We start from the raw sequence: 26,153 nt of genomic DNA, 5'->3' as shown, positions 1-26,153 counted from the left end.
CAGTAAGGGGGTCCCATGAGGGGAAGTGGGGGGGGGAGGGTTTCTACGGGTCTATGGGACTAGAGGGGTCCCGCGGAGGTCTGTGCGGGTCTCCACGGGGGGTCTGTGCGGGTCCCACGGGGGTCGCTGCGTGTCTCCGTGGGGACCCAGCGCGGGGGTGGGGGGGCCCCGCCGCCGCGCGCTCCTCCCGCCAGCAGGGGGCGCCGCGCGGCCCGCCCGGAGCAGACGAGAGGAGCGGGTGCTTGCGCGGCCGGAAGCGCTGAGTCACGTGGCGGCACCCGGAAGCGGCGGGCGGGCGGGCGGGCGGGCGGCGGGGCCGGAGGCGATGAGCGACGGGGCTGAGACCGGGACCGGGGCCGAGCGGCGGGTCCGCATCGTGGTGGAGTACTGGTGAGTGCTGGGCCCGGGCTCCTGCTCTCCGTGCCGCTCCGCTGCCTGCGGGGGCGAAGAACCGGTGGAAATGGGGAGAGGGCGGGAGGGTGCTGGACCGGGGGAACTGGGATGGGGCGTGCGGGGCACTGGGCGGGATTTCGGGGGGCTGAGGAGGGAGGGGGGGCTCGGCAGGGCGGGGGGAGCCGGGGGGCTGAGGAGTGTTGGGGTGCTGAGGGTAACGGGATGGAGGGAGCTGAGGGGTGGAGGGAGCTGGGGGGGCTCGTGGGGGGGGTGCAGGGCTGTGAGAGGGTTTTGGGGAGAGGTCACGGGTGGGGGTTCTGGAGATTTAGGGGTGCAGGAGGGAGGAGGGTTGTTGTGAGGGTACAGGCAGGAGCAGGGGAGGTGGAGGTGAGGGGGTTTCTCTGTTTGGGGTGGGGTTAGATGGGGGGGGCGTCTGGGTGAGGGGGCTCTCCCCTGCCTCTCCCTGCACCCAGCGAGCCCTGCGGCTTCGAGCCCACCTACCAGGAGCTGGCGAGCGCCGTGAGGGAGGAGTACCCTGACATCGAGATCGAGTCCAGGCTGGGGGGCACAGGTAAGGGCCGGTGCCGTGGCAGAGCTCGCTTTTGGGGTGACCCCGGCCTGCCCCTGTGGGTGCAGAGACTCCAGAGCCCCGGGGGTCTGCGTGGAGCAGGGCAGGACCCCCCACCCTGAGCGCAGGGTGTGCTCAGCCAGCCCGGCCCTGCCGCCGGGGACACGGTCTGGGGGACTCACGCCTGCGCCCCGCGTGCTTTCAAGGTGCCTTTGAGATTGAGATCAACGGGCAGCTGGTTTTCTCCAAGCTGGAGAACGGAGGCTTTCCCTACGAGAAGGACGTAAGTACCCGGCCAGGCTGGTGGCCACAGGGAGGTTGGGTTTCGCAGCGGGCTCCCCCGGGACCGGTTTTTCCCTCGACGCCTCCGTTTCATCACCCGCCCGAGCTCCGGCGCAGCCTCGGGGGTTGTTCCCCTTCCCGCTGCTCACCTGGGGTGGAGGGGGAGGAAGGTTTCTGGAGCTCCTGCCTCAGTGTGGCCATGATTTGGGCACCAGTGCTTCCAACCGCTGCGTGTGTGTCCCCCAAAAAAATGCTCCATCCCCCCCCCCCCCAAGACCTCATGGTGAGGCCAGCCCGGAGTGCGACCCCCTCCCCTCTGTCTCCTCAGCTGATCGAAGCGATTCGCCGAGCGAGGAATGGGGAACCGCTGGAGAAAATCACCAACAGCCGCCCCCCCTGCGTCATCCTGTAGCCCCACGCCCAGCTGGGATCCCCCCGGGGCCCCCCGCTTTGCTCCTCACTGCCTGCGTTAGCTCCCTGCACCACCGGGGACAGCAAGGGGAGGGGAGTGGGAGGGCACAAGGAGCCTCCCCAGGGAACACCACCGCGGCACTGGGGGCGAGAGCTGGGATGGGCAGAGCTGTGGTACTGGTGTCACTGGGCCAGCCGTGCCGGGGGGGGGGGGCTCTTCTGGTCCATCCCTTTGGGGTGCAGCTCCCCTGCCTGTCTTTGCCTTCCCCCTTCCTCCGCGCTTGCCTCCCAGCAGCGCAGGGGGGCTCTCCCCTCCCTCAGCCACTGCTGGGGATTTGGGGTCCCCCGTGAATGCTCTGCCCAGCCCTCAGTGGAGCCAGGAGGGGGCTTGGCAGCTCCCAGCAGGTTAATGCAGAGCCAAAACCCCCTCACTGTAAAAACTCAAGCGTGATTCGTTAATGATTAAAGTCTCTCCTGTCACTGTTTAAACCGGAGCGAGGGCAGCGGGGACCGGCTGCTCCGGCCGGACATGGGAACCCCGGCTTGGCTCTGTCCCCACGGCCAAGAAGTTGATTTAACGGCCGTCAACTTCCCCCACCTCCCCGTTCTCAGGCTCTCGGCTCTCGCGTTCTGCCTGTAATGACTCTGCCCTTCGCCACGGGGCGGCTGAGCCGGCGGAGGGGGCCCCTATTTATTCTATACTGTGTATAAACCCAACGGCCCAGTGCTGAATAAAGGACAGAGGAGAACGTGGCCCCTCTCGTGTCCCTCGAGAACAGGGGTGGGACGCAGGCAGTGAGGCGTGAGAGCGGGGTTAGATCAGGTCCTGCCTGCCCTGCCCTTGGTCGAGGGCCGGGCAGGATCGGGACTTTTATCCTCCAGTGGGTCCTGTCCGTCGCTGCCTCCTCGGGTGGTGGCAGCTAAGGCCAGGAGGGAAGGGACATGATGGTCCCTGAAAGGGAGCTGGTTCCCCTGCGCCAGCGACGGAAAAGGTGGCACCACACAGACAAAGGGAGTAGAAACAATAGCAACAACAAAAAAGAAAAAAAAAAAAACCACAATGTACAATTATCAAATATACATCTCGGTGCGATACAGTCGGCTTCAAAAGAATCCAGGAGGAGCTGGGCTGCGAGCCCGCTGTCCGCCTGCTCTCAGTGCAAGTCCGTGTGTCCCGGCGCAGCTGGGGCGCCGGGGGAGGAGGGCAGCGACGGGCTGGGCCGGACTGGGACAGCCCTGGCGAGTTGGTTGGTGGTAGAGGAGCCCCGGGGGTGACGGTGGCTGGCTGCCCCTTCTCCGGGCCACGCTGGGGCCGGGCTCCCCAGGCTGCTCCCAGTTGTGGTTTGAGCACCGTCCGGCTCAGCGCGGCTTGTGGGTCACCCCGTGGGTGCCCAGCTCTGAGGGGGGGGCCCTGAGCAGCACTTGGCACGTAGGGTGACCCCCCATCTCTGTCCCCACATGTGCTGCTGTGCTGTCCCACAGCGTCCCGGGCTCTCCCAGCCCTCGGTGGCCGGCCTCACCCCGGGTGGAGGAGACAGCCCCTGGCCCAGTGGCCGCGGCTCGCTGCGTGCTGTCCCTCCCCAAGCTGCCTCGGCGAAGTTGAAAAGGGGGGGGGGTGTCTCTCTCTCTCCACAGCCCGGCCCTACACCGCGTTGTCGGGGCTGGCCAGGCCGAGGTACTCGGGGTTCTCGGCCGTGGGCGTCGTGCCGGGGCCGCCCTCGGGGCTGCCGGCTTTGGGGGGGTCCTGGTTCCAGTAGTAGGGGTTGTCGAAGGCCTGGCTGAAGGGGCCGGGGGCGGGCAGGCTGGGGGGTGCCAGGTACTCGGGGTTCTCCACGGCGTGGCCGAAGGGCCCTGGGAAGGGGTGCTTGGCTTCTTTGATGAGCCCATTCTTGCCCTGGTGGCCCTTGGGCTTGTCCGGCGGGGATGGGGGTGTGCGGGGGTGCCGGGGTGGGGACCGCCGCTCCCCAGCCTGGTTCACGTACTCTGCAGGGACGAGGGATGGGTTAGGGGCCACCGTGGCTGGGCTGGGTGACGGAGGGGGGGGTTGGGTCCATCCCCCACCCGTCCCCTCCCTACCTGGCATGGCGGGGTGGGGGGCCGGGGTGGTGAAGCCCTCGGGGTCGGGGCCTTCGCTCTCCTCAGCCGCCAGCCCGGTGGGATCCTCGCTGTACCGCGGCAGGGCGCCGGGCTCCCGCACCGCCGGGCTCTGCAGAGCCGCCTTGGCCCCCTCCGGCACGGCCCCCTCCGGCCCCTCCGCCAGGCCGGGGGGCGGGAAGGGGAAGGCGGCCAAACCCTCGCCCTCCTCCGCATCGGCCGGGGTCTCCGCCGTGCTCTGGGTGCAGGGAGAGGGCGCAGAGTCAGCCACCGGCCCCCCGGGCAGCGCAGGATGTGGGGCGCAGCCTTGACCCCCGCATCCCTGCCAGCGAAGCCGGGGGGGGCTCCTGCCCGGCTCCCCCAGCCTGCCTACCCGCGTGGAGGAGATGCGGCTGCGGTAGGTGGTGGAGGTCTCGGCGCTGAAGAAGCCCTGGTGAGGGACCAGGTACTCCTCAGCGTCCACCAGATCGTCCATGTCCTCCTCCTCGAGCAGGGCCCGGTAGAAGGTGCTGTCGATGGAGCTGGGCAGCCCCACCATGTCGTTCTGGGAGGGGGCGAGGGCAGCGGTCAGCACCCATGCTGGGGGGGGACGGGACAGGACACCCCCCCCCCGCTCTCCAGGGTGGGAACCCGCCGTACCTGGATGACCACGAAGCGCTGGGGGTCCCGGGCCATGCGGGAGAACTCGGTGACCAGCTCCCGAAACTTGGGCCGGCACTCGGAGTCGATCATCCAGCCTAGGGCAGAGCCGGGTGCCATCAGGGCCGGGAGCGAGGTGCCACCCACCCACCCCCCTCACCACCCCCACCCCCCCCCGGCACCCTGTCCCCAAGCTGTCTCCTTGCATCCCCCCCCCCTCCCCGTACATTTCACCATGATCATGTAGACGTCGATGGTGCAGATGGGCGGCTGCGGCAGCCTCTCGCCCTTCTCCAGCAGGTCGGGGATCTCCCGGGCGGGGATCCCGTCATACGGCTTCGCCCCGAAGGTCATCAGCTCCCACACAGTGACACCTTGGGGGGGGGGGGGGGGAGACACACAGGGACAGGGGTGAGCGGTGCCCCCCAGGCCCCCCCGCCGCACCCCAGACCCAGAGGTGGGACCACCCCCCAACGTACCGTAGCTCCAGACATCGCTCTGGTGCGTGAAGCGCCGGCGGAGGATGGACTCCAGGGCCATCCACTTGATGGGGACCTGGGACGGGGAGGATGGAGAGGTGAGCAGGATTTGGGGGGGGGTAAGGAGGCTGGCTGTCCCCAAAAAGGGGGAGCATCTTGGTCCCCATCGCTCCGTCCCCAAGCCCTACCTTGCCGCCGTCAGCGTGGTACTCGGTCTCGTCGATGTCGAGCAGCCGGGCCAGCCCGAAGTCGGTGATCTTGACGTGGTTGGGGCTCTTGACGAGGACGTTGCGAGCAGCCAGGTCCCGGTGCACCAGCCGCACCTCCTCCAGGTAACTCATCCCCTGGGAGCGGCGTGCGTCAGGCTGGCCCCAACCCCTCGCCGTGTGTGTGTGTGTGTGTGTGTGTGTTTGCCCCCCACCCCGGACCCACCCCCCCTCCCTGTCCTACCTTGGCGATCTGCACACACCAGTTGAGCAGGTCCTGGGAGCCGATGCGGTCCTTGTTCTCCCGCACGTAGTCCAGGAGGCAGCCGTAGGGCATCAGCTGCGTCACCAGCTGCACCGTGGAGGTCAGGCAGATGCCCAGCAGCCGGGACACGTAGGGGCTGCCCACCCCCGCCATCACGTAGGCTTCCTGCGGGCAGGGACGGGGGGGTAGGGGGGGGGGGGGGTCAGGGTGGGTGCAGGGGGGGCACCGCTCGCCCGCCGGCACCGCTGGCACACTCACGTCCAGGATCTCCTTGTTGGCTTTGGGTGACGTGTTCTCCCGTAAGACCTTGATGGCCACCGGGATCTTCACGCTCTCGCCGTCGGGGATCCAGATACCCTGGAAGGTTGGGGAGGGGGACACGACACATAAATGGGTGAGGGGGGTGCAGAGCCGGGAGGGTCCCAGCCCGCCGGTGGCACCCCCTCACCTTATAGACGGTGCCGAAAGCGCCGGAGCCCAAGACTTTCACTTTCTTGAGCTCCGTCTCCTTGAGGATCCGCATCTGGGCCTGGTTGGGGAGGGCCCCGCTGGGCGTCAGCGGCTCCACCAGCTGCGGGGTACAGGCGGGTGAGAGGGGGGGGCCTGGGGGGGTCCGTCCCCCCACCCGGGAAAGCTGCAGGTCCCCACCTCGGTCTCCTGGAGCAGGCGCCGCATGGTGTGCTTCCGCTCCTGCTGCCGCCGGCGCTTGACGCAGACGACGGTGATGAGGAGGAGGACGACGACCAGCAGAGCCCCCACCACGCCGGCGATGATGGACGTCACCTGGCTGCGGGAGACGGGTGATGGGGTGGGGGGTCCCAGGGAGAGAAGCCCCCCCCGCCTCCAGCACCCAGATGGGTATGGGAGGGGGTGTCAGGGGGGGCACAGGGCACCCACGCTCCTACCTTGGCTTCTGGTCCACGGGGCAGCCGTCCTCATCCCGGATCGTGCACCTGGGGACAGAGCGTGCAGCAGCCCCCCTGCTGTTAGCAGCCCCACCCCAACCCCTTGGCCGTGACCACCCCCCCCCCCCCCCCACCTCCTGCCCTGACTCACGAGTGGGTGCAGTTGGTGGGGCAGAGCTGGCAGACGCCGTCTTCGTCCGGGTATTTCCAGACGGGGACGAAGGAGGCGTCCGCCTTCACCCCACTGGGGCAGCGCCGCACGCACTGCTGCGCGTCCTTGTAGTGGGCACAAGCCACGCACTGATCCGCCTCCTGTGGGAGTGGGGTGAGGGACTCAAGGGGTCAGGGACACCCCATTCCCAACACAACCTGCCCCCCCCCATCACGCCACGTCTCCCCACCATCCTCACCGAGCCGAAGCAGGTCTCGGTGCCGTTCTGGGGCTGGCACTCGGGGTGGCAGGGCAGGCACCGCGTCCCGTTGGCGTGCTCCCGGATGGCTCTGCAGGGGCGAAAGGAACCGGGAGGTGTTGGGGTGCAGGGAAAGGGTCCCGGTGCGGATTGGGGAGGGGGGCGGGAAGCGTCTCTGCCTGCCATCCCCCTCGGGCTCACCCGTCCAGGAGGTTGCAGGAGGCGACACACTCCTGGCCGCGCAGGAACCGCTCGCAGGCGACGCACTGGGTCGGGCCGGGACCCCAGCAGTGCCCGTGGGCGCAGAGGTGGAAGCAGACCAGCCCCTCGCTCTCTGCAAGGAATGGGGGGGGGGGGGGGACGACGACACACCATGAGCAATGGGGATGGTGGGGATCCACCAGCTCCCCCCCAGCCCCGTCGCCCTCCACGGGTGCTGCTTACCGCACTGCTCGGGGGGCTTGTTGTGGGTCTGGAAGAGGCGCTGGCGGGGGTTGCGGAAGATGCTGTCCCAGGGCACCTTCTGGAGGAAGCAGAGCTGGGGGTTGTGGTGGACGAGCACCATCCCGCTGCTGATCTCCTGCAGAGCCCGGAGCCCCAGCGCCCGCACCGCCAGGTCCCGCAGCGTCAGCGAGTAGGCGCCGCTGCCGAGACACCGCCGGGTGAGCGTGCGTGGGGGGACACACACACGCACACACGGACCCCCACCCCACCCCAAAACCGTGTCGTGTACCTCCCCTTCCCCATGTCCCCGTCCCCTCTCACTTGTGAAGCACTCGGCCCCGGATGACCCGCAGGTTTTGGAAGACGCCCAGGTCCTCCATGCCGGGCGGCCAGGCAGCGATGTAGAGGAAACCTGGGGGGAAAACGCAACGTCACCATCCCTTGCCCCCCAACATCCACAGCCCCCGGCCCCCCCAGCTCCCCAGCTCCACTCTCACCCGTCAGTTCCTCCAGGCTCTCAAAGATCCGCAGCAGTTTGGGGTCCAGGGGCGGTGTGTTGGTGCTGGGGTCCCTGCGAGGGGTGGGAGGGAGGTTGGGGGGGGAGGGTGGTCCCGGTGGGGGTCCTGTTGTCTCGAGGGGGTGGACAAGGCCCTTACCCGGTGAAGGTCTCGGGCAGGAAGGCCAGGCTGCCGAAGATTTTGGTGCAGCCGGTGAAGTGCTGGATGTTGGAGGCGTTCACGGCGCGGACGCCCTTGAGGAAATCCACTCCCAGCCCATAGCACACTGCGGGGGACACACACACACACACACAGAGCAGGGCTGGGGTGCTCTGCCCGAACCCCTGCTCCTCCCCCCCAAAATGCTCACTGCTCCTGCCCACCAGCCATGGAGGGACACCCCTCAGGGCATAGCCAGCACCCCCCCACCCAACCCTGGGGTCCTCAGATCGCCTCCCACCCAACCCTGGGGTCCCCAGATCGCTCCACCCCCCCCTTCAAGTGCTGGGGCGGGGGGGGGGGGCTGCTCACCCTCCGGGCAGGGCTTGCTGCACTTCTCGCACTTCTGGACATTGTTGACAGTGACCTCCTGGCTGTTCTGAGGGCACACGAGGGTGCAGGACCCCACTTCTGTTGCGAGGTAGTTATCTGGGGGGGGTCGGGGGGGGGTCAGGGCCGCGGTGGCTCAGCACTGGACACCCCCCCCCCCCCAATGTGGTACTCACAGGGACACTGGCTGACGCAGCTGGCGCCGAAGGTGTAGCGCCCGTCGCGGTTGGGCACCGACTCGAAGGTGTCCGAGTTATAGATGACGAGGGGGGGACAGTGCAGCTCGCAGATCCCGCTCCGGTTGAAGTTCAGGCACGCCTTAGGGGTGAGCAGCGGCTGGCGTGAGACCCCCCGGCATCTCCCCCCACACACACACACACACCCCCCACCCTGGGGTGCCCCCCACCCCATCCCCGGTGCGCACCAGGCAGTCGGAGTGCTTGGGGCCGGTGCAGCCGGCGGCACACTGCTCGTGGCAGCAGTCCGTCGGCTTCGTCCCCTTGCAGCGCGGGCAGCCGTGGCAGATGCTGTTGGTCACTGAAGGGGACACACACACACACACAGAGGGACACGGTGGGGACAGGGACCCCAACAGTCCCCCTCCCTCCCCACCCAGGGAATGTGGGGGGTTCCCCAGGATGAGGAGCTGGAGGGTAGGCAGGTTCCCAGGGCAGGGATCTGGGTGGGGGACACACACCCTCGGGTGGGGATTTGGGTGTCAGGTGGGAACAGTGGGGCAGAGGTGCAGGGGGGGCGAGTGGGGGTCCCCAGGGCAAGGATTTGGGGGTGTAAGCGGAGGCCCCCAGGGCAGGGATTTTAGGGGTCTCTGGGGCAGGGATTTGGGCGCTAAGTAGGGGTCAAAGGGGAAGGGAGTTGGGGAGACAAGTCGGGGTCTCTGGAGCAGGGATTCTGGGGACCCCATGGGGCGTTGTGGGGAGCAAGCAGGAGGTCTGGGGGGGGGGTCTCTGGGGCTAGGATTGAGGTGGCCATTAGGGATCACCGGGTCAGGGACATGTGAAGGGGGGTGAGAGCCCAGGGATTTTGGAGGAGCCTGTGGGGCAGGGTTTTGGAGGTCTCAGGGCGGGGGGTGTGGGGGGGGGGTGTGCAGAGCTGACTGCAGACCCTGTACTCACGCGTCTGGCAGTCCTGCGGCCCCTCGCCCCAGCAGTGCCCCTCGGCACACAGCGCCCGGCAGTCGGGACCTGCGCCGGGGGAAGCCGTGAGCGGGGCGACACCAGGGGGGCTGGCAGCCCCCAGACCCCCTCCCTGGGTACAAAACACCACCCCCCCACCCACCCCCCCCAAGGCCGGGGTGCCAACGCTCACAGCTGCGGCTGCGGGTGCTCTCCACCCGGGTCTCGCCGCGGAGCTCGTTGTGCCGGTGGAAGATGTCGGACCAGAGGATGGTCTCCTGGAAGCAGAGCTGGGGGTTCCTCTCGATGCGCACCCCCCCTTTCAGGATCTCTGTGCAGGGACAGGTCGGGGAGTCGGGGGCGGGGGGGGGAAGAGGGGGTCAGCACGGGGATGGGGGGAGGCTCCTGGAGCCCCATGGGGACACCCAGATCTGGATGGGGACCTGACACCCCACGGGGAGCATCCAGCCCTAGGCAAGGGACTACTGGGGACCAGTAGCCCCAGGGAGGGACTATGGGGGTTCAGCAGCCCCAGGGAGGGAATATGGGGGTCCAGCAGCCCCAGGGAGGGACTATGGGGGACCAATAGCCCCAGGGAGGGACTATGGGGGTCCAGCAGCCCCAGGGAGGGACTATGGGGGACCAGTAGCCCCGGGGAGGGACTATGGGGGTTCAGCAGCCCCAGGGAGGGAATATGGGGGTCCAGCAGCCCCAGGGAGGGACTATGGGGGACCAATAGCCCCAGGGAGGGACTATGGGGGTCCAGCAGCCCTAGGGAGGGACTATGGGGGACCAGCAGCCCCAGGGAGGGACTATGGGGGTCCAGCAGCCCCAGGGAGGGACTATGGGGGACCAGTAGCCCCAGGGAGGGACTATGGGGGTCCAGCAGCCCCAAGGAGGGACACGGCAGGGCCAGCAGCCCCTGTGCACCCACCCCAGGCAGGACCCAGCATCTCCCAGCCCCGGGAGCAGCAACCCCTGACCCCGAGCACCCCGGGGAGGGGTCCCCAACCTGTGAGGTGCCGCATGCCGAGCTGGCGCAGCCCCGGCGTGCCGGCGGGGCCGGCGTTGCCCACCACGGCCAGGGCGTAACGCTCCTGGAAGAGCTGCGTCCCCCGGATGATGCGCAGGCTCTGCAGCTCCAGCCGGCTCACTTGGTTCTCCGCGATCAGCACGTAGCCCTGCACCTCCTTGATGTCCTGGGGATGGGGAAAAAGGGGTGAGGGGCCGGCCAGACCCCCGCCGGACCCCCCCTTAGGGTGTTCCCCTTGTCCCCGCACACCTTGAGGAAGGCAGTGTCGGCGTCGGGGGGCAGGTAGGTGAGCTCCAGGTTGCCCTGCACCACTTGGCATCCCTGGTAGAGGTGCCGCAGGGTCTCGTAGTGGCTCTCGGGGCTGGAGGGACGCAGCAGCTTCATATCGGTCCCCGTGCAGACTGCGGGGACGGAGGGGGAGCTCAGCGGGGTCCCCTCGCCCGGCCCGGCCTCGCCCCCGTGGGAAACCGAGTCGGTGGCGGCACCGGCCTCCGCAGGAAACGCTGCGGATCCGCCGGCGGCCGTTTATCTCCGGGGCTGCTCCCAACAGCTTCCGATGGGCTTCCTGGATCGTCGCTCCCACCCCGGCACGCGGCAAAGCTGCTCCCGCTTTGGCACCCGGCTCCGGCCCCACTCGAGGGGCAGCCGGGGGGCCGATGTCACCCCGTGCCCGCGGTGCGCGTCGGGTGCTGCTGGGGGCCGGGCTGGGACCCACAGCCCCTGGGCTGTGGTGGGGGGCCGGAGCGGGGGGGGGGGGCCGTGGGCAGGAATGCTCTGCCCACGCCGGAGGGCGCGGGGTGGGGGCCGTGCCGAGACAAGACCCGATTGTTGAGCGGCGACGGCTGCCAAAGCCCCGGCCGGCCCCATCCCTTGGGGGGGCTGCCGGCTGAGGGGGCCATCCCCGGGGCATCGGGGTGGGGGGGGGGGTGCAGAGGTGCGGGGTGGGGGGGCCGCGGGAGCCTGCCCTGGGTGCTGGGTGGGTGAGTCACGGCCGCGGGTGGCACGGCACCCCCCCCCCCGGCCGCCCGCTCCCAGCAGGAACCGCCTTTTCAGGTCGGGCGTGTTTGGGGAGCAGCGGGTGACGCAGGGCTGGCGGGCACGGCCCAGCCCCGGCGCGCCCGCGGCCCCCGGCGCCCCGCCACCCCGCCGGGACGACCCCCCCCCTCCCAAAACACACCCCCACACCCCGCTCCCCGCAGCCCAACACCGACCCCCGGTACCGCTCCAGCATCGACCCTGGCACAGCCCCAGCGTTGACCCCAGTGCCGCGCCAGCCCTGAGCTGCCACCGTCCCCTCCCTGGGCGTGGGGCAGGGGGACAACGAAGCAAGTGGGGGGGGGTCAGGCAGCCGTGCCCAGCCCTCCGCCCAGGGCGGGGGGGTTTGGTGTCCCGGTCCCCGGTCGGAAGGGGCTGCCGGCCGCGCCGCGGCTGAGTGACAACCCCCGGTGCCAGCAGCTGCCTGCGCGGCCTCATGGCCGGGGGCCCCGGTTGGCAGCCCCCTCCTCTGCCTGCTCCAGGGCCACCGAGCCAGGGAGACACCCCCCCCACACGCACATGACGCGGCCAGGGAGAGGGAAGCCCCCCAACTATGGGGTTCAGCTTTCACCCCACCCCGGTGGCCTCGGCGGTGCAGTGAACGGTCCCCTCCACCCCGGGGAAGGAAACCGCACCGGCACGGCCAAAGCTCAAGGTCTGCCCTCCCCCCTGCCCCGCGGCGCGGGCAAGAGGGTGCCACGGGCTTTCCCGGGGCGAAGGGCGAGCGGTGGCAGGGCCAGATCCGGGGGGGGATCCCAGCTCCGGCCCGTGGGGCTTTGGCCCTCCCTGCTCCTGCAGGTCGCTGGCTGGGCGCCGGGAAGAGCAGTCGGTGGATCCATCCTGCCCGGCTCGCTCCGGCAGGCAGTGCCACGGCAGATCGTCCCGCCAGCCCACCGAGGCGTCCGGCAAAGCCCACGGCCACGCGCCCACGGCACCGGTGACCCCCGAGCCAGTGCTGCCCGGTTACCCCCTCCCAGCTCACACACGGACAGTGGGACGGGGTTGGGGATGGTGTGTCCCCAGCCCAGAGCTCCCCCGGCACGGACCCTCCAAGCGGGGTGAGCTGGGGGGGCGCCGGGAGCAAGGGGGGGCCACCCAGTGAGTCCCCACAACCCCGCACCAGCTCAGCACCACTGGGCATTTGCTTCCCAAACTCGTCCCACCCACCCAGTGCTGGATCTGACCCCCACTGCGGGGCTGCACGACAGCAGGCCCCGAGCAGGCAGCGGGGTCAAACCTTGCCGGTGGCTTTTGGGGCTGCTGGTGGCCACCTTGGGGCCACCAGCCCTGTCCCCACGTCCCCGCCGAGGCCTCGGGACAGGCAGGGCTCGGGTCCAGGCTGCTCCCGCTCCCTCCCCGGCCGCTCTCCCGGGCTGGGCAGGGTGCGGCACGTCGAGAATGTGGATGGGAGCGACGGGGGACGCACCCACCCACCCACCCACCCACCCGCTCCGTGGGGCACCGCGCCTGCCCCAGCACCCCGCGGCTCCCCTGCCCTGCACCCCGAAATCTCCCTGTGGCTCTAGCAAGGGAACCCCGTGAAGTTGGGGTCCCGTCCCCGCTTCCCCGGCTGTTACCGGAGCTCTGGGTGCGGGGAAGGTGTGTTGGGGGGGAGGGTCCCTGCTCGGGGCGGCACCGAGTCCGGGGGGGGCCGGGGTGCAGCGGGCAAGGCAGCCCGCTCCGGCCCAGCGTCTGCCAGTCCAGCCCAGCCCGACCCCCAGCCCTTGGGTGGCGATCGCGGCGTGGGATCACGGGGGAGGGGGGCGGGCGACCGAGTGGGCACCGGGAGGTGGCGGGGGGGGGGGGGGGGGGGAGGACGGACACACACCGGGGAGGGACTTGGGGGACACACAGACAGTCCCGTCACTCCCAACCGAGCAGCCCCCGCGCTCACCGGCCCCCGCAGCCTGTTGTTGCCCCCGGTCCCTTCCCGGTGCTTTCCCCCCCCCCCCCCCCGCCACTCCCTCCCTTCGCGGTACCGATCGCAAAACTTTGCACAAAGTCCCGCCGCCACCGAGGGGACGCTCCCGCGGCTCCACGTCCGTCCGTCCGTCCGTCCGTCCCCCCACCCCGTCCCGCGGTCCCGGTCCGTTCGCACCCACCTTCGGCGGCGGCGGGGGGGCAGAGGGCGGCGAGCAGCAGCCCGGCGCAGAGGCAGCCTCCGGCCCGGATCATGGTGCTGAGCGCGGGCCGCGGCCCCACGGCCCCGCCGGCCGCTCCCGGGAAAGTTTGCGGTGCGGAGCCGCCGCCTCCCGCCGCTCCCGGGCTCCGCCTCGCGGGGCCGCGCCGCGCTCCCGGTCCCGGCCGGCGGGGGCGCGCCCCCCCCCCCCCCAACACACACACACCGACCCCCCCCACTCCCAACACACACCCCCCGACACCCCCCCCGGCGGGACCCCCGGAGCTCGGCCACCCCCGGGGGAGGGGGCTGCACCGGCTGCAGGGAGGGGGGGTGCGGAGGCTTTGCCGTGGCGTCGTCCGGATTTGGGGGGGTGGGGGGGTGTGGGGGGGGGGAGTCTCGTCCCCTCTCCTGCCCCGCTGGGTCTGTGGCTGTGGTCGGTGCAGGGGCTGGGGGGACAGGGACGGTAATGGCGCTCCCCCAGTCTGGGGTTGGGGTCCCGGGGAGGGGGTACAGGGACAGTAATGGGGCTCCCCCAGTCTGGGAATGGGGTCCTGGGGGGGGGGGGAGGGGGGGGAAGGGACGGTAATGTGGCTCCCCCGTTCTGGGGTTGGGGTCCTGGGGGGGGCGGGGACTGGCCTGGCACCCAGGGATGGTCCTGGGGGACAGTGATAGTGGAGCAATAGAGACCCCAATGAGGTGGCCCCTTTGTCGTGTCCCCCCCACACACACCCTGGGCACAAGCGACCGGTGCACCTTCATCTGCTGCACGGGGGGGAGCTGGGACACGGGGTCCCCGGGGAGCACCGCAGCCCACAGTGGGGGGACCCCGGACCCCCCCAGCCAGGCCAGCACAGGCGGGAATGCCCGTGCTGGGGGGTCTGGGATGGGATCCCCACACGTGGCTGGTTCTCCCTGCCATGTCCCCACCGGTCACCTCATCCCTCGCTCCCACGGGTGACACGGCTGACCCGGGACCCCCGGCTGCGGGGATGCGAGCGGGCAGCCAGCCCGTCACCACCACCTCAAGCCAGGGGAGGAGGGGGGGGGGGGAAGGCACGGTGGGGCGGGGGGGCAGCACGTCCCCCCCCAGATGCAGCCACTGACACCCCACGGGCGAGCGGCCACCTCGGGGTCCTCACCCCACAGTCCCCACCCGGGGTCCCGCATGGCCGGGGCCTGCACGGCCCACCCCGAGGCGGAGCGGGCCGCGCTGCCCCCGGGCCCTGGCACGGCCCCGAACCCCCAGAACGTGGCGGGGGAGTCCCCGCAAATCCCCCCGGGTCCCGGCAGCCCCCCGGGACACGCAGTGCACGGGTGGGGGGATATATCCCATGAGCCCTTGCAGAGGGAGCCGGAGAGGCTGGCGGGGGATATATCCCATGAGCCTCCCGCCCTGGGGGGGACTGTATCCCGTCATCCCCGCGGAGGCGCTATATCCCAGGGTGCCCCGCGCCGTCCCCGTTTCCGGGGTGGGCCGGAAGTGGCGGAGCGGACCGGGCCGGGCGGCGATGGCGGCGCGGGCCGCGCTGCTGCTGCTGCTGGCGGCCGTGGCGGCGCCGGTCCCGGCCCGGGGCTCGCAGGGGGACCGGGAGCCGCTGTACCGCGAGTGCCTGGGCCGCTGCGAGCGGCAGAACTGCTCGGGGGCCGCGCTGCAGCACTTCCGCGCCCGCCAGCCGCTCTATATGGGCCTGACAGGTACCGCCCCCCCCTCCCGCGCCCATTGGCTGCCGGGGCGGACCACGCCCCCCGAGGGCGCTCTGATGCCACGCCCCTCGCGGAGGCCACGCCTCCGCCGCGCTTTGGGGCCGGACTGGGGGGCGCTGGGTCCAGCTGCAGCCGGGCTGGGGGGCGCTGGGCTGGGCTGGGGGGCGCTGGGCTGGGCTGGGGGGCGCTGGGTCCAGCCGCAGCCGGGCTGGGGGGCGCTGGGCTGGACTGGGGGGCGCTGGGTCCAGCCGCAGCCGGGCTGGGGGGCGCTGGGCTGGATTGGGGGGCGCTGGGTCCAGCCGCAGCCGGGCTGGGGGGCGCTGGGCTGGACTGGGGGGCGCTGGGCTGGATTGGGGGGCGCTGGGTCCAGCTGCAGCCGGGCTGGGGGGCGCTGGGCCGGACTGGGGGGCGCTGGGTCCAGCTGCAGCCAGGCTGGGGGGCGCTGGGCCGGGCTGGGGGGCGCTGGGCCGGACTGGGGGGCGCTGGGTCCAGCTGCAGCCGGGCTGGGGGGCGCTGGGCCGGGCTGGGGGGCGCTGGGCTGGATTGGGGGGCGCTGGGTCCAGCTGCAGCCGGGCTGGGGGGCGCTGGGCCGGGCTGGGGGGCGCTGGGCTGGACTGGGGGGCGCTGGGTCCAGCTGCAGCCGGGCTGGGGGGCGCTGGGCTGGGCTGGGGGGCGCTGGGCTGGATTGGGGGGCGCTGGGTCCAGCTGCAGCCGGACTGGGGGGCGCTGGGCCGGGCTGGGGGGCGCTGGGTCCAGCTGCAGCCGGGCTGGGGGGCGCTGGGCCGGACTGGGGGGCGCTGGGCTGGATTGGGGGGCGCTGGGTCCAGCTGCAGCCGGGCTGGGGGGCGCTGGGCCGGGCTGGGGGGCGCTGGGTCCAGCTGCAGCCGGGCTGGGGGGCGCTGGGCTGGACTGGGGGGCACTGGGTCCAGCCGCAGCCGGGCTGGGGGGCGCTGGGCTGGATTGGGGGGCGCTGGGTCCAGCTGCAGCCGGACTGGGGGGCGCTGGGCCGGGCTGGGGGGCGCTGGGTCCAGCTGCAGCCGGGCTGGGGGGCGCTGGGCCGGGCTGGGGGGCGCTGGGCTGGGCTGGGGGGCGCTGGGCTGGACTGGGGGGCGCTGGGTCCAGCCGCAGCCGGGCTGGGGGGCGCTGGGCTGGATTGGGGGGTGCTGGGTCCAGCTGCAGCCGGGCTGGGGGGCGCTGGGCTGGACTGGGGGGCGCTGGGCTGGACTGGGGGGCGCTGGGCTGCGCTCTGGGATCGCTGGACCGTGCTGATTCCGGACTGGGAGTCACGGGGCCTTTCTGGGGCTGCGCTGGGGGGGCACTCAGGCTATAGGGGTGGTCACTGGGTCATGCTGGTGGCTACTGGGCCGTTCAGGGGTTCTGCTGGGAGGCGCTGGGCTGTGTAGTGGGGTACCGGTCTGCGCTGGGGGTCACTGGGCCATTCCAGAGGACACGCTGAGCCATACTGGGGGCCACTGGCCTTTGCTGGGAGAGGTGCTGGCCTCTGTTGGGCCATTTTGGAAGTTACTGGACCATATGGGGTGGGGGGGGACACACTGGGCCATACTGGGGGTTGCAGGGAACCACTTGGGGTGCCCTGCCTGCTCCCAGCAGGGTGAACCCCCCCCACCTCAGCTGGATCCCGCCACTCCCAGTGCTTGCCGTGGCCTGACGGTCCGGACTGGGAGGGACTGGGAGGGACAGGGTGAGCGGGGCGGGGGCCCCACCAGCCGCTCGCTCCCCCCCCGCCGCAGGCTGGACCTGCCGCGACGACTGCGACTACGAGTGCATGTGGCTGACGGTGCGGCTCTACGTCCAGGGCGGCCACCGGGTGCCCCAGTTCCACGGCAAGGTGCGTACTTGGGGGGGTGGGAGGAGAGGATACTGGGGGAGACTGGTCTGCTGACACCTCCGCTCTCCCTTTGCAGTGGCCCTTCTCGCGGTTCCTGTTCTTCCAGGAGCCGGCCTCCGCCTTCGCCTCCTTCCTCAACGGCCTGGCCAGCTTCCTCATGCTGCTGCGCTATAAAGCCGCCGTCCCCCCCGCCTCCCCCATGTACCCCACTTGTGTCGCCTTTGCCTGGGTCAGCCTTAAACACCCCCCCCCAAAAAAAAAAAATATATTCTCCTTCCCCAGAGCGGGCTGTACCGCACCCCCACATCCTCACTGCTCTGTTTGGGGCTGGGGGGGGGTGTGTGTGTGTCTCCTCGCACCCCTCATTGCAGGGAGGGGGTGACAGGGAGGGTTTGGGGAGGGGTTGTGGCTGCGCTGGCCGGAGCGTGAAGTCTTGGGGTGGGGGGGACGACACACACACACTGGGGGGGTTGTTTTTTAACACCCTCTCCCACAGGTCTCCTTAAACGCCTGGTTCTGGTCCACCGTTTTCCACACGAGGGACACAGCTGTGACGGAGGTGAGCGGGCGGCGTCACCCTCTGTCCCCAAACCCCTGCTGAGGTCCTGTTGTTGGGGGGGGGGGGGGTGTGTGGGGGGGTGTATTTTGGAGCCTTGAGCCCCCCAACCTGGCTCATGCAGCCCCGTTTCCCTGCAGAAACTGGACTATTTCTGCGCTTCAGCCGTCGTCCTGCACTCCGTGTACCTGTGCTGCGTCAGGTGAGGCCCCACCGGCGCCGCGGAGCCGGGGGGGGGGGGGGACAGCGGGGGGTGGCCGGTCCCCCACGGCCGGGAGCGACCCTCATCCTCCTCCTCCTCACCCCGCCCCACCCCCCCCCCCCCCCCCAGGACTCTGGGGCTGCAGCGGCCAGCCTTAATCAGCATCTTCAGGGCCTTCCTCCTCCTCTTCCTCGCCTGCCACATCTCCTACCTGACCCTCGTCCGCTTCGACTACGGCTACAACATGGCTGCGAACGCGGCGATCGGTGAGTGACCCGGTGGGGTTGAGGGGGGGGGGTGTGTGCTCCCCATTCCCCTGCGTGCCCGCCCCCCCCCCCCCCCCCCCCTTTTTCCCCTTTTTTTTTGTTATTTATTTTCTCTCCCCAGGGCTCCTCAACCTGGCGTGGTGGCTGCGGTGGTGCCTGCGGAACCGCCCGCGCCTGCCCCACGTCTGGAAGTGCGCGGCCGTGGTGCTGCTGCTGCAGGCGCTGGCGCTGCTCGAGCTCCTCGACTTCCCCCCCCTCTTCTGGGTGCTGGACGCCCACGCGCTCTGGCACATCGGCACCATCCCCCTCAACGTCCTCTTCTACAGGTCAGTGCCCTCCCCCACCCCCCTCCCCTCCCCACCACCACCCCCCCACACCTGAATATGTGGGTGCTGGGCGCCCCAGTCTTTCCCAGCGCTGAGTGCCTCTCTTAAAACTGGGCTTCAGGAGGGGGGGGGGGGGGGGGGCGGGCGGTCCTCTGTTTCCCACGGGGTGCCAGGAGTCCCACCCTCAAAACTGAGGTGCAGGGGACCCCACTCTTGCCCACAGGGTGCTGGGTGCCCCCCTCATGCCCATACTGGGTGCCCCCCCCTCTTGGGATTGGGGTGCTAAGGGGCCCCGCCTTTGGTCCATGAGGTGCTCAGTGCAGCCCTTTGTTTCCCATGAGGGGCTGGGGGGCCCTCTCCTGTCCACGGGGTGCACAGTGGCCCCCCCCCCACCCCCCTTTTGAAATCAGGATGCTGGGGGTCCCCTTCTTGCCCCTGGGGTGCTGGAGGGACCCCACTGCTGCTCCCCGGGGTCTGGCTGCGCTCAAGGTGGAGGTGGGGGGGGTCCAGGGCTCCCCTAATCCCCTCACCTCCCACGCAGCAGTGGGAGGGGGCCTCCCCCAAGGCCATGGGGCTGTGAACCCCCCCGGCCACCCCCCTCAGCCCCCCACTTTCCCCCTCCCTCCCCACAGTTTCCTGGTGGACGACAGCCTCTACCTCCTGAAGGCCAACTCCGACCTCTTCAAAGCTGACTAGAGCTGCCGGGGCTGGGGGAGCACGGCCCTTGGTGCCCCCCCCCGGGGTCCTTCCCGGTGCCAAGCGAACCCCCGCCCCCCCTCCCTGGCCACAGGCTCCTTTCCCCAGTTGCCTTCTGAGGTTTGTTTTCTCTTTCCATGGCCCCCCATCTCCCCCGCCCCGGGGTGCAGGGGGGCCGGGTACCCCCACTGCTGGCTGCACAGGGCTCAAGGGCAGCCGAGCCCCCCCCCCTGCCCCGCCCCCCCCCCCAGACCCCCCCGGCTGCTGGTGCTGAGCCGGGGGCTCTCCCTGCCGTGGAGCCCGGCAGCCGCGAGGTGGCAATGGCTGCTGGGGCCCACGGTGCTGGGGGGGGGGCAGGATGTGGGTGGCTGAGGCGGGGGGGGGCCTGTGTTTGCATTTTGGCGGGGGGGGGGGGCTTTGCGTGGACCTGCTGGCTGCTGGCTGGCTTTTGCAGGGAGGTTGAGCGGGGATAATGTGTGGGGCTGGAGCGGTGCCTTGGGGCTGGGGGGTGTCCCCCCCCCTCTTTCTGCCAGAGGGAATGGGGCCCCCCCTCAGGGATGTGTCCATCCCGTGTCTGTGTCTTCCCCCCCCGCCCCCTCGCCTGAGTGTGTTTTGGGGTGTTAATAAAGCTGAGTTCAACCTGGGCCATGCCTGGCTCTTGCCCCCCCACTCTGTACCCCCCTCCCTGCCCGGGGGGGCACACTCTACCACACACACACCCCCCACCCCCAGTTCAGCCCCACCTTACACCCTGTGTCCACCCTGCCCACCCGCACCTCAGCTGCCACCCCACGGGGCACCCCACATCCTCCCTACCCTGCGCCCCCCCTACCACGCACCCCACCCCATTGCACACCCCCTCCTGACCCCCCCACCCTGGCCTCCCACCAGAATAGAGGGGTGCCCCCCCCCCCGCCCACCCCATCCCCACTGCCAGGCCCGGCCGTGCAGCTCTCGGGCTTTATTGTGGGGCGCACCGGGGCTGGAGCAGTGGGAGTCGGGGGGGGTACAAAATCTTGGGGTTTGGGTTTTTTTGTTGGGTTGTTTTTTTTTTTTTTTGGTTGGGGGGGGGGTGGTGGCGGTGGTTGGGGGGGGTGGGTGGTCCCTCAAGCTTCCATCGGCTTCTGCGCGTGGGCGAAGAAGACGCCGTCGACGTCGTCCACGCCGGTGCGGAGCGCGGGCGGCATGGCGTAGGAGCGGAAATCCCGGAGGGCGAAGCCGGCGCCGGCCAGGGCCCCGCGGACGTCGTCCTCCGCCAGCGGCACCACGGGCAGGCGGGCGGCCCCCGCCAGGTAAAAGGACTCCCCCAGGGCCCCCAAAAGCAAAGCGTGACCCCCCGGGCGCAGCAGCGAGCCCACGTGCCCCAGCGCCCGGGCGAAGGCGGCGCGGTCGGGGCTGACGGCCTCCAGGCAGAAGGCGGAGAGCAGCGCGTCGGCCGGCGGGCGCAGCGGGGCACCCAGGGGCTCGGGGCGGTGGACGTCGATGGGCAGGATGCGCCGCAGCCGGGAGCGCAGCCGACGCTCCTTCTCCTGCCAGGGCTCCCTGCGGGGAAACGGGGGGGGGGGGGGGGGGAATCCACTGGGGATCCACAGGGATCAGCTCGGCATCCGTGGGGACAGGGGGACAGGGTCCTGCAGGGATCAAGCCAGCACCCACGGGGACAGGGTTGCACGGGGAAGCCAGCACCCACAGGGACATGGGGATGTGAGAACAGGGTCCCGCAGGGATCACGCCCACGGGGACATGGGGACAGGATCCCCAGGGATCAAGCCAGCACCCACAGGGACAGGGTTGCACGGGGATCAAGCCAGCGCCCACAGGGACATGGGGACGTGAGAACAGGGTCCTGCAGGGATCAAGCCAGCACCCACAGGGAGAGGGTTGCACAGGGATCAAGCCAGCACCCACAGGGACATGGGGACAGGATCCCCAGGGATCAACCCAGCACCCGCAGGGACACAGGGACAGGGTTGCACGGGGATCAAGCCAGCACCCACAGGGCCATGGGGATGTGAGAACAGGGTCCTGCAGGGATCAAGCCAGCACCCATGGGGACATGGGGACAGGATCCCCAGGGATCAAGCCAGCACCAACAGGGTTGCACGGGGATCAAGCCAGCACCCACAGGGACACAGGGACAGGGTTGCACAGGGATCAAGCCAGCACCCATGGGGACATGGGGATGTGAGAACAGGGTGCCGCAGGGATCAAGCCAGCACCTATGGGGACAGGGGGACAGGATCCCCCAGGGATCAGACCAATGTCTGTGAGGGATGTGGAGGCATAACCCTGCAGGGGTCAGCTCAGCATCTGTGGGGACAGGGTCATGCAGGGATGAAGCCAGCATCCACGGGGATACAGGGACAGGGTCCCACAGGGATGAAGTTGGCACCCACAGGGACATGGGGACATGAGAACAGGGTGCCGCAGGGATCAAGCCAGCACCTACGGGGACAGGATCCCTCAGGGATCAGACCAATGTCTGTGAGGGATGTGGAGGCATATCCCTGCAGGGGTCAGCTCAGCATCCGTGGGGACATGGGGACATGAGGACAGGGTCTCACGGGGATCAAGCCAGCACCCATGGGGACACAGGGTCAAGGTCCCACAGGGATGAAGTTGGCACCCACAGGGACATGAGAACAGGGTCCCACATGGATCAACCCAGCACCCACAGGGACATGGGGACACAGGGTCAGGGTCCCACAGGGATGAAGCCAGCACCCACAGGGACAGGATCCCCCAGGGATCAGAGCAATGTCTGTGAGGGGTGTGGAGGCATAACCCTGCAGGGATCAACTCAGCGTCCACGGGGATGTGGGGCTGGGATCCCATGGGATTTGGGGACACGATCCCCCCAGGGACCAGCCCAGCACCCCCTGGGGTCCCCCCTGTGTTCCCCCCCCCCCAAGCCCCGCAGCCCTACCCGCGTCCCTCGATCTTGCAGACGTGCTGGATGAAGGGGCTCCAGTCGAAGGTGCCGGGCTCCCCCCGCGCCCAGCGCCCCAGTTCCTCCCGGTTCACCGCCAGGTAGTCGGTGGCCACGATCTCCTCGAAGTGGTCGCAGGCGCTCAGCAGCTGGTAGATGGTGGGACCCGAGCCCACGTCGATCAGCGTGCGCCCACGGATCTCACCTGGGGGGGGGGGTGGGTGTCCCACACTGAGCGAAGGGATGGGGAGGGGGCAACTGGAGAGAGTGTTGAGAGGAGGGTCCCACCCTGGGAAAGGGCTAGGGAGCGGGGAGAGCGGTGGGGAGCAGGCAGGGTGGGTGCTGAGGTGCTCTCCCAACCTGCGCCTCAGTTTCCCCCACCCCACTGGGCAGGGGGGGCAGGGAAGGGGGGTGGTTTCCCCATGACCCCTCACCGCTGGCGAAGGTCTCGGCCAGGCATCGCAGCTTCCAGGGCACCACGAACTCCTCGGAGGAGAAATCGGCTCGGGGGGGCAGGTAGTTGTTGCGCAGGTAAGCGCGGGGGTCGAAGCGCTCGTAGCCCTCGCGGAGGGCGGCCAGGCTGCTCATGGCGAGGGGCTGCAGCAGCGGCCACCGCCTGGTGTGTGTGTGTGTATGTGTGTGTGTGTGTGTGTGTCCCCCAAAACCCGCCTTATATCCCCGGCTGCGCTGCGCCGGGGCGGGGGGTGACAGCGGCCATCCATCCTGGCTAACCAGGTTAGTGCCAGCGCCGCAGGGCTCGGGGGGGGGGGGGGGGGGGCCGCGGCAGGATCCGGCCCGGTGCTGAGCGAAGGCGCTCAGCTGCCCTCCCGGAGCTGGGGGGGGGGAAGGTGCCAGGGATCCTGGTGCCAGACCCTGCACCCCAAAGCTTTTGCTGCCCCCCTCTCTCCCAGATGTGGGTGTGACACCCCCCACCATGTGCTGCCCCATCCCGGGGTGGTGGTGGTGGGGGGTGGGTTGCTCAGTGTCCCAGGGCTGGGGAGGGGGGTGAAAATGGGCTGGGACTGGAATGGGGGGAGGATGGGGAAGGGCTGGGGCTTGGCCCCCTCTGAGCTCTCCCTGCTGCCTCCATCACCAGTGAGCTGAGTGTGCCGGGTCTCAGCCCAGCCCCTGGCAGGAGCCGGCAACCACCAACCCTGCCAGCTCCCAGCACGCCGGGCTCCTGGGCAGGATGGGGCCTCGCTTAGGGGCCGGGGGTGGCAAGGCGGGGGGGGGGGGGGGTGGGTGGTTCAAACCTCCCAAATCCTGCCTGTGCTCTGGAGCTGCAGGTGGGCAAAGGCGGCGGGGGGCAGGCGGCCTGTGGGGAGGAAGGGGCCGGGGTGGGGACAGGGGCTGGCGGTGGCCCAGGGACAGCGGGATCCGGCCGGGCGGGAACAGCTAATCTGTGCCCTGGCGCTGGGACCATCCCGGACCCTGGCAGCGGCTGGGCTGGCGGGGGCGGGGCGGGGGCGGTTATATAAACTGAAGGTTACCCACACCCCTCCACACACCCCACCCCCCCCCGCCCCTAAACCTGAGCCCCTGTGGGACGTCTGGGCCCCTCCGGCGGCCGGCAAGGCGCTGTGCCTCAGTTTCCCCCATTCCCCAGCAGGATCCCTCGCCCCCCCCCAAATTTTGCCCCCTCCCCACACCGTCTTATGGGGGGGGGGGGAGGGGGCCTTGTACACACACCCCCCACCCCCCCCAAAAAAATGATGCTGCGGGGCCAGGCTGGGTGTTTTATTGCTGTACAAAGACAATCGTTTGTACAACCCCGCAGAGCGACCCACCTCAGCCCCTCCCACAGCCCCCCCGTCCCCCCCACCCCCGGGCCCCTTTTGGCCCCGGGGGGGGGGGGGATGGGGGTGTGTCTCAGCGCGCTCCATCCTCGCACCCCCTTTTCTTTGCCAGGGAAATTGAGTCGCGCCCGCTGCTGCCGGGAGCCCCCCGAACCGTGGGCGCCCCGTTCCCTCCGGCCCCCACGACACCCACTGTGGGGTGGGGTCCCAGGCGAGCGGGAGCCCACCCCCACCTGCCCCCACCCTCCGGCGCTGCCTTTCCGGGTCGGCCGAGCGGACCCAGGCATCGGGGTCCCTCTGCCGCCCCCCAGCATCAGCCGCCTTCCCCGATGACCCCCCCACACACACCCCCCAACCCCCCCACCCCGACCCCCGCCCCGACCCCGCCGCCACACTCAGCCCCGCTGGGCCTCGTGGGAGAGGGAGCGGGAGAGGGTGCGGGGGACCCCCGCCTTGGCCCCGCGGAGGTCCGGGGGGGCGAAGAGGGGCAGGGGCAGGGTGCGGGCGTAGGGCAGGAGGTGCTGGGCCAGGGGCTGCCCCAGGACCCCCACCCGCAGCACCCCCCAGGGCGAGCGCTGCTCCAGCACCCGCGTCTCCCCGCGCTGCTCCAGCGTCTCCCGGTGCTCCTCGTCCACCTCCCGCCGGCACCACCTGGGCACAGGGCGCTCGTTGGGGGGGGGGGGGGGGGGGAAGCCCAGCACCCCACGAGGATCCCCCTGCATCCTGCTCGGCCCCACCGGGGCCATCCCACCCTGCAGGGAACCCTGGACACCCCCATGTCCCACCCCATGCCGCGGGAACCTCAGACACCCCCAAGTCCCACAGGAACCCCCTGGACACCCCCAAGTCCCACCGCACCCCCTGGGGACCCCCGGACACCCCCAAATCCCACAGGAACCCTTGGACACCCCCCAAGTCCCACAGGAACCCCCCGGACACCCCCAAGTCCCACCGCACCCCCTGGGGACCCCCATGTCCCCACTGGCACTCTGGAGACCCCCACGGCCTCACCAACCCCACGGAAACCCCCCCACCCCCCCCTCACAGCCCCCCTCTATGGATGCGCAGCCTCGCCCCCCCCCCCCCCAGCCCCCCTTGGACACCCCCTCACCTCTGGAGCTCCCATGACCCCACAGGGAGCGCCCCCTCCAGCCCCTTGGGGACCCCAGAGACCCCCCCCCTGCACCCCCTTCCCCCCAATCCCCCCATGGCCCCATTGGGACCCTTGAAGCCCCCTCGCAGCCCCAAGACCCCTACAGAACCTCCTTGGGCAACCTCAAGCCCTCCACTCCCCCCCCCCCCCGCCCATTTCCCCAGCTCCCCAAAGACCCTAACCCCCCGCTCCTCCCCGCGTTTGGGGGGGGGTGGGGTGGGGGGTGCCCCTCACCCCTCCTCAGGCCGGGTGCTGAGCTCCAGGTCGAGCCACTCGGCGCTGAAGCTCTCGTGACGCCCCGAGTCTTCCTCCCGCACGCGGCAGCCCAGGCGGGCGCCCGAGAGCAGCCCCCCGCTGCGCACCACAGCGCTGGGCACCAGCATCGTGTCACCCTCCCTGTGTCCGTGTGTCCGTGTGTGTGTCCCCCCCCCTCCGCCCACCCCACTTATATGGCCCCGCCGGGGCTATTTTGGGACGTGGCGCTGGCACTTTGGGGACAGGAGGGTGCCAAGGGCCCCCTCGGGGTAAGCAGCGAGAAGGGGGGGTGTGGGTGGCACTTGGGGACACGTGTGTCACCCCGTGTGCCTGCGCCGGCTGCTTGCCACCCCGTGGTGGCACCCCCGGAGCTGTGTCCCCTCCCATAGGGGGGGTTTGGGACAGATCCTGCCAGCAACGTGACGGTGCAGCCAGGACCCCCCCCCCTTGGCCCCCACCCAGGACACGTCTGGCCTTTCCCTGTGTGTGTCCCCCCCCCCCCCCCCCGGCACCAGTCCCCCCCAGACCAGTGACCATGATGGGCCAACGCGCTGGCCGTGCCCTACCCCCGTGTCACCCAGTAGTGGCCCCATTGGGACCACTGGGGTCCCAGCCTGGCGCGTCCCCCCCCCGGCCGGGCTGTGCCAGGGGGTGCTGGTTGCGGGGGCCCCCCCAGCCGGGATATTTGCAGCCGGGGGTTGTGAACAGACGGGCGCTCGCTGGTGGCCGGGGCTCACGTGGCCGTGGCTACTTGCCCGGGAAGCGAGGAGGTAGAGAGGGGCAGGGGGGGGCAGTGAGCCACGGGTCTGCAGCCCCCCCCCGAGCCACGTGGGCCAGCGCCCCACAGCCACAGTGGTCCCATTCGGGGGGGGGGGGGGGCACACACACAGAGGTTTGGGGAAACCTTTGCCCAGGGCGACCAGCGCAGAGGTGGATGCTCCACGCCGATGCCACCA

The 26,153-nt window shown here is 70.5% G+C and overlaps 5 protein-coding genes across 7 annotated transcripts; 2 read left to right on the top strand and 3 right to left on the bottom strand.

Moving 5' to 3' along the window:
• Positions 1 to 53: 53 nt before the first annotated feature.
• Positions 54 to 2,407, top strand: MIEN1 (migration and invasion enhancer 1). Its single transcript, XM_042787110.1, has 5 exons — positions 54 to 78; positions 198 to 390; positions 867 to 964; positions 1,168 to 1,244; positions 1,572 to 2,407. Exons 1-5 carry the CDS (start codon positions 54 to 56, stop codon positions 1,653 to 1,655), a joined length of 477 nt encoding a protein of 158 aa, XP_042643044.1. The 3' UTR covers positions 1,656 to 2,407.
• A 260-nt stretch (positions 2,408 to 2,667) lies between these two features.
• ERBB2 (erb-b2 receptor tyrosine kinase 2) lies at positions 2,668 to 13,593 on the bottom strand. Of its 2 annotated transcripts, XM_042787221.1 has the most exons (27): positions 13,446 to 13,593; positions 10,558 to 10,709; positions 10,288 to 10,474; positions 9,469 to 9,606; positions 9,276 to 9,344; positions 8,567 to 8,679; positions 8,319 to 8,460; positions 8,125 to 8,241; positions 7,753 to 7,879; positions 7,594 to 7,667; positions 7,418 to 7,508; positions 7,097 to 7,296; positions 6,854 to 6,986; positions 6,653 to 6,743; positions 6,394 to 6,554; positions 6,243 to 6,290; positions 5,986 to 6,124; positions 5,786 to 5,908; positions 5,596 to 5,694; positions 5,317 to 5,502; positions 5,055 to 5,210; positions 4,867 to 4,942; positions 4,615 to 4,761; positions 4,388 to 4,485; positions 4,122 to 4,292; positions 3,731 to 3,986; positions 2,668 to 3,637 (listed from the first exon to the last, which is right to left on the bottom strand). In XM_042787221.1, the coding sequence occupies exons 1-27, from the start codon at positions 13,516 to 13,518 to the stop codon at positions 3,297 to 3,299; spliced, it is 3,708 nt and encodes a 1,235-aa protein (XP_042643155.1). In that variant the 5' UTR covers positions 13,519 to 13,593; the 3' UTR covers positions 2,668 to 3,296. The 2 variants fall into 2 exon arrangements, with proteins under 2 accessions (XP_042643155.1, XP_042643156.1); XM_042787222.1 differs by lacking the exon at positions 9,469 to 9,606.
• A 1,334-nt stretch (positions 13,594 to 14,927) lies between these two features.
• Positions 14,928 to 19,171, top strand: PGAP3 (post-GPI attachment to proteins phospholipase 3). 2 transcript variants are annotated; one of them, XM_042787546.1, is made up of 8 exons: positions 14,931 to 15,160; positions 16,921 to 17,018; positions 17,095 to 17,247; positions 17,515 to 17,577; positions 17,715 to 17,776; positions 17,906 to 18,042; positions 18,164 to 18,368; positions 19,001 to 19,171. In XM_042787546.1, exons 1-8 carry the CDS (start codon positions 14,974 to 14,976, stop codon positions 19,062 to 19,064), a joined length of 969 nt encoding a protein of 322 aa, XP_042643480.1. In that variant the 5' UTR covers positions 14,931 to 14,973; the 3' UTR covers positions 19,065 to 19,171. The 2 variants fall into 2 exon arrangements, with proteins under 2 accessions (XP_042643481.1, XP_042643480.1); XM_042787547.1 differs by lacking the exon at positions 17,095 to 17,247 and having other exon boundaries at positions 14,928 to 15,160.
• An 839-nt stretch (positions 19,172 to 20,010) lies between these two features.
• Positions 20,011 to 22,677, bottom strand: PNMT (phenylethanolamine N-methyltransferase). Its single transcript, XM_042787558.1, has 3 exons — positions 22,428 to 22,677; positions 21,991 to 22,198; positions 20,011 to 20,606 (listed from the first exon to the last, which is right to left on the bottom strand). Exons 1-3 carry the CDS (start codon positions 22,579 to 22,581, stop codon positions 20,171 to 20,173), a joined length of 798 nt encoding a protein of 265 aa, XP_042643492.1. The 5' UTR covers positions 22,582 to 22,677; the 3' UTR covers positions 20,011 to 20,170.
• A 1,507-nt stretch (positions 22,678 to 24,184) lies between these two features.
• LOC116962921 (titin-cap) lies at positions 24,185 to 25,709 on the bottom strand. Its single transcript, XM_042787402.1, has 2 exons — positions 25,177 to 25,709; positions 24,185 to 24,440 (listed from the first exon to the last, which is right to left on the bottom strand). Exons 1-2 carry the CDS (start codon positions 25,323 to 25,325, stop codon positions 24,185 to 24,187), a joined length of 405 nt encoding a protein of 134 aa, XP_042643336.1. The 5' UTR covers positions 25,326 to 25,709.
• Positions 25,710 to 26,153: the final 444 nt, after the last annotated feature.

The sequence above is a fragment of the Tyto alba genome, unplaced genomic scaffold (genome assembly GCF_018691265.1).
Source record: "Tyto alba isolate M040663 unplaced genomic scaffold, T.alba_DEE_v4.0 Super-Scaffold_12, whole genome shotgun sequence".
In the NCBI taxonomy this organism is placed as follows: domain Eukaryota; kingdom Metazoa; phylum Chordata; class Aves; order Strigiformes; family Tytonidae; genus Tyto; species Tyto alba.
This window is presented reverse-complemented; position numbering and strand designations above follow the sequence as displayed.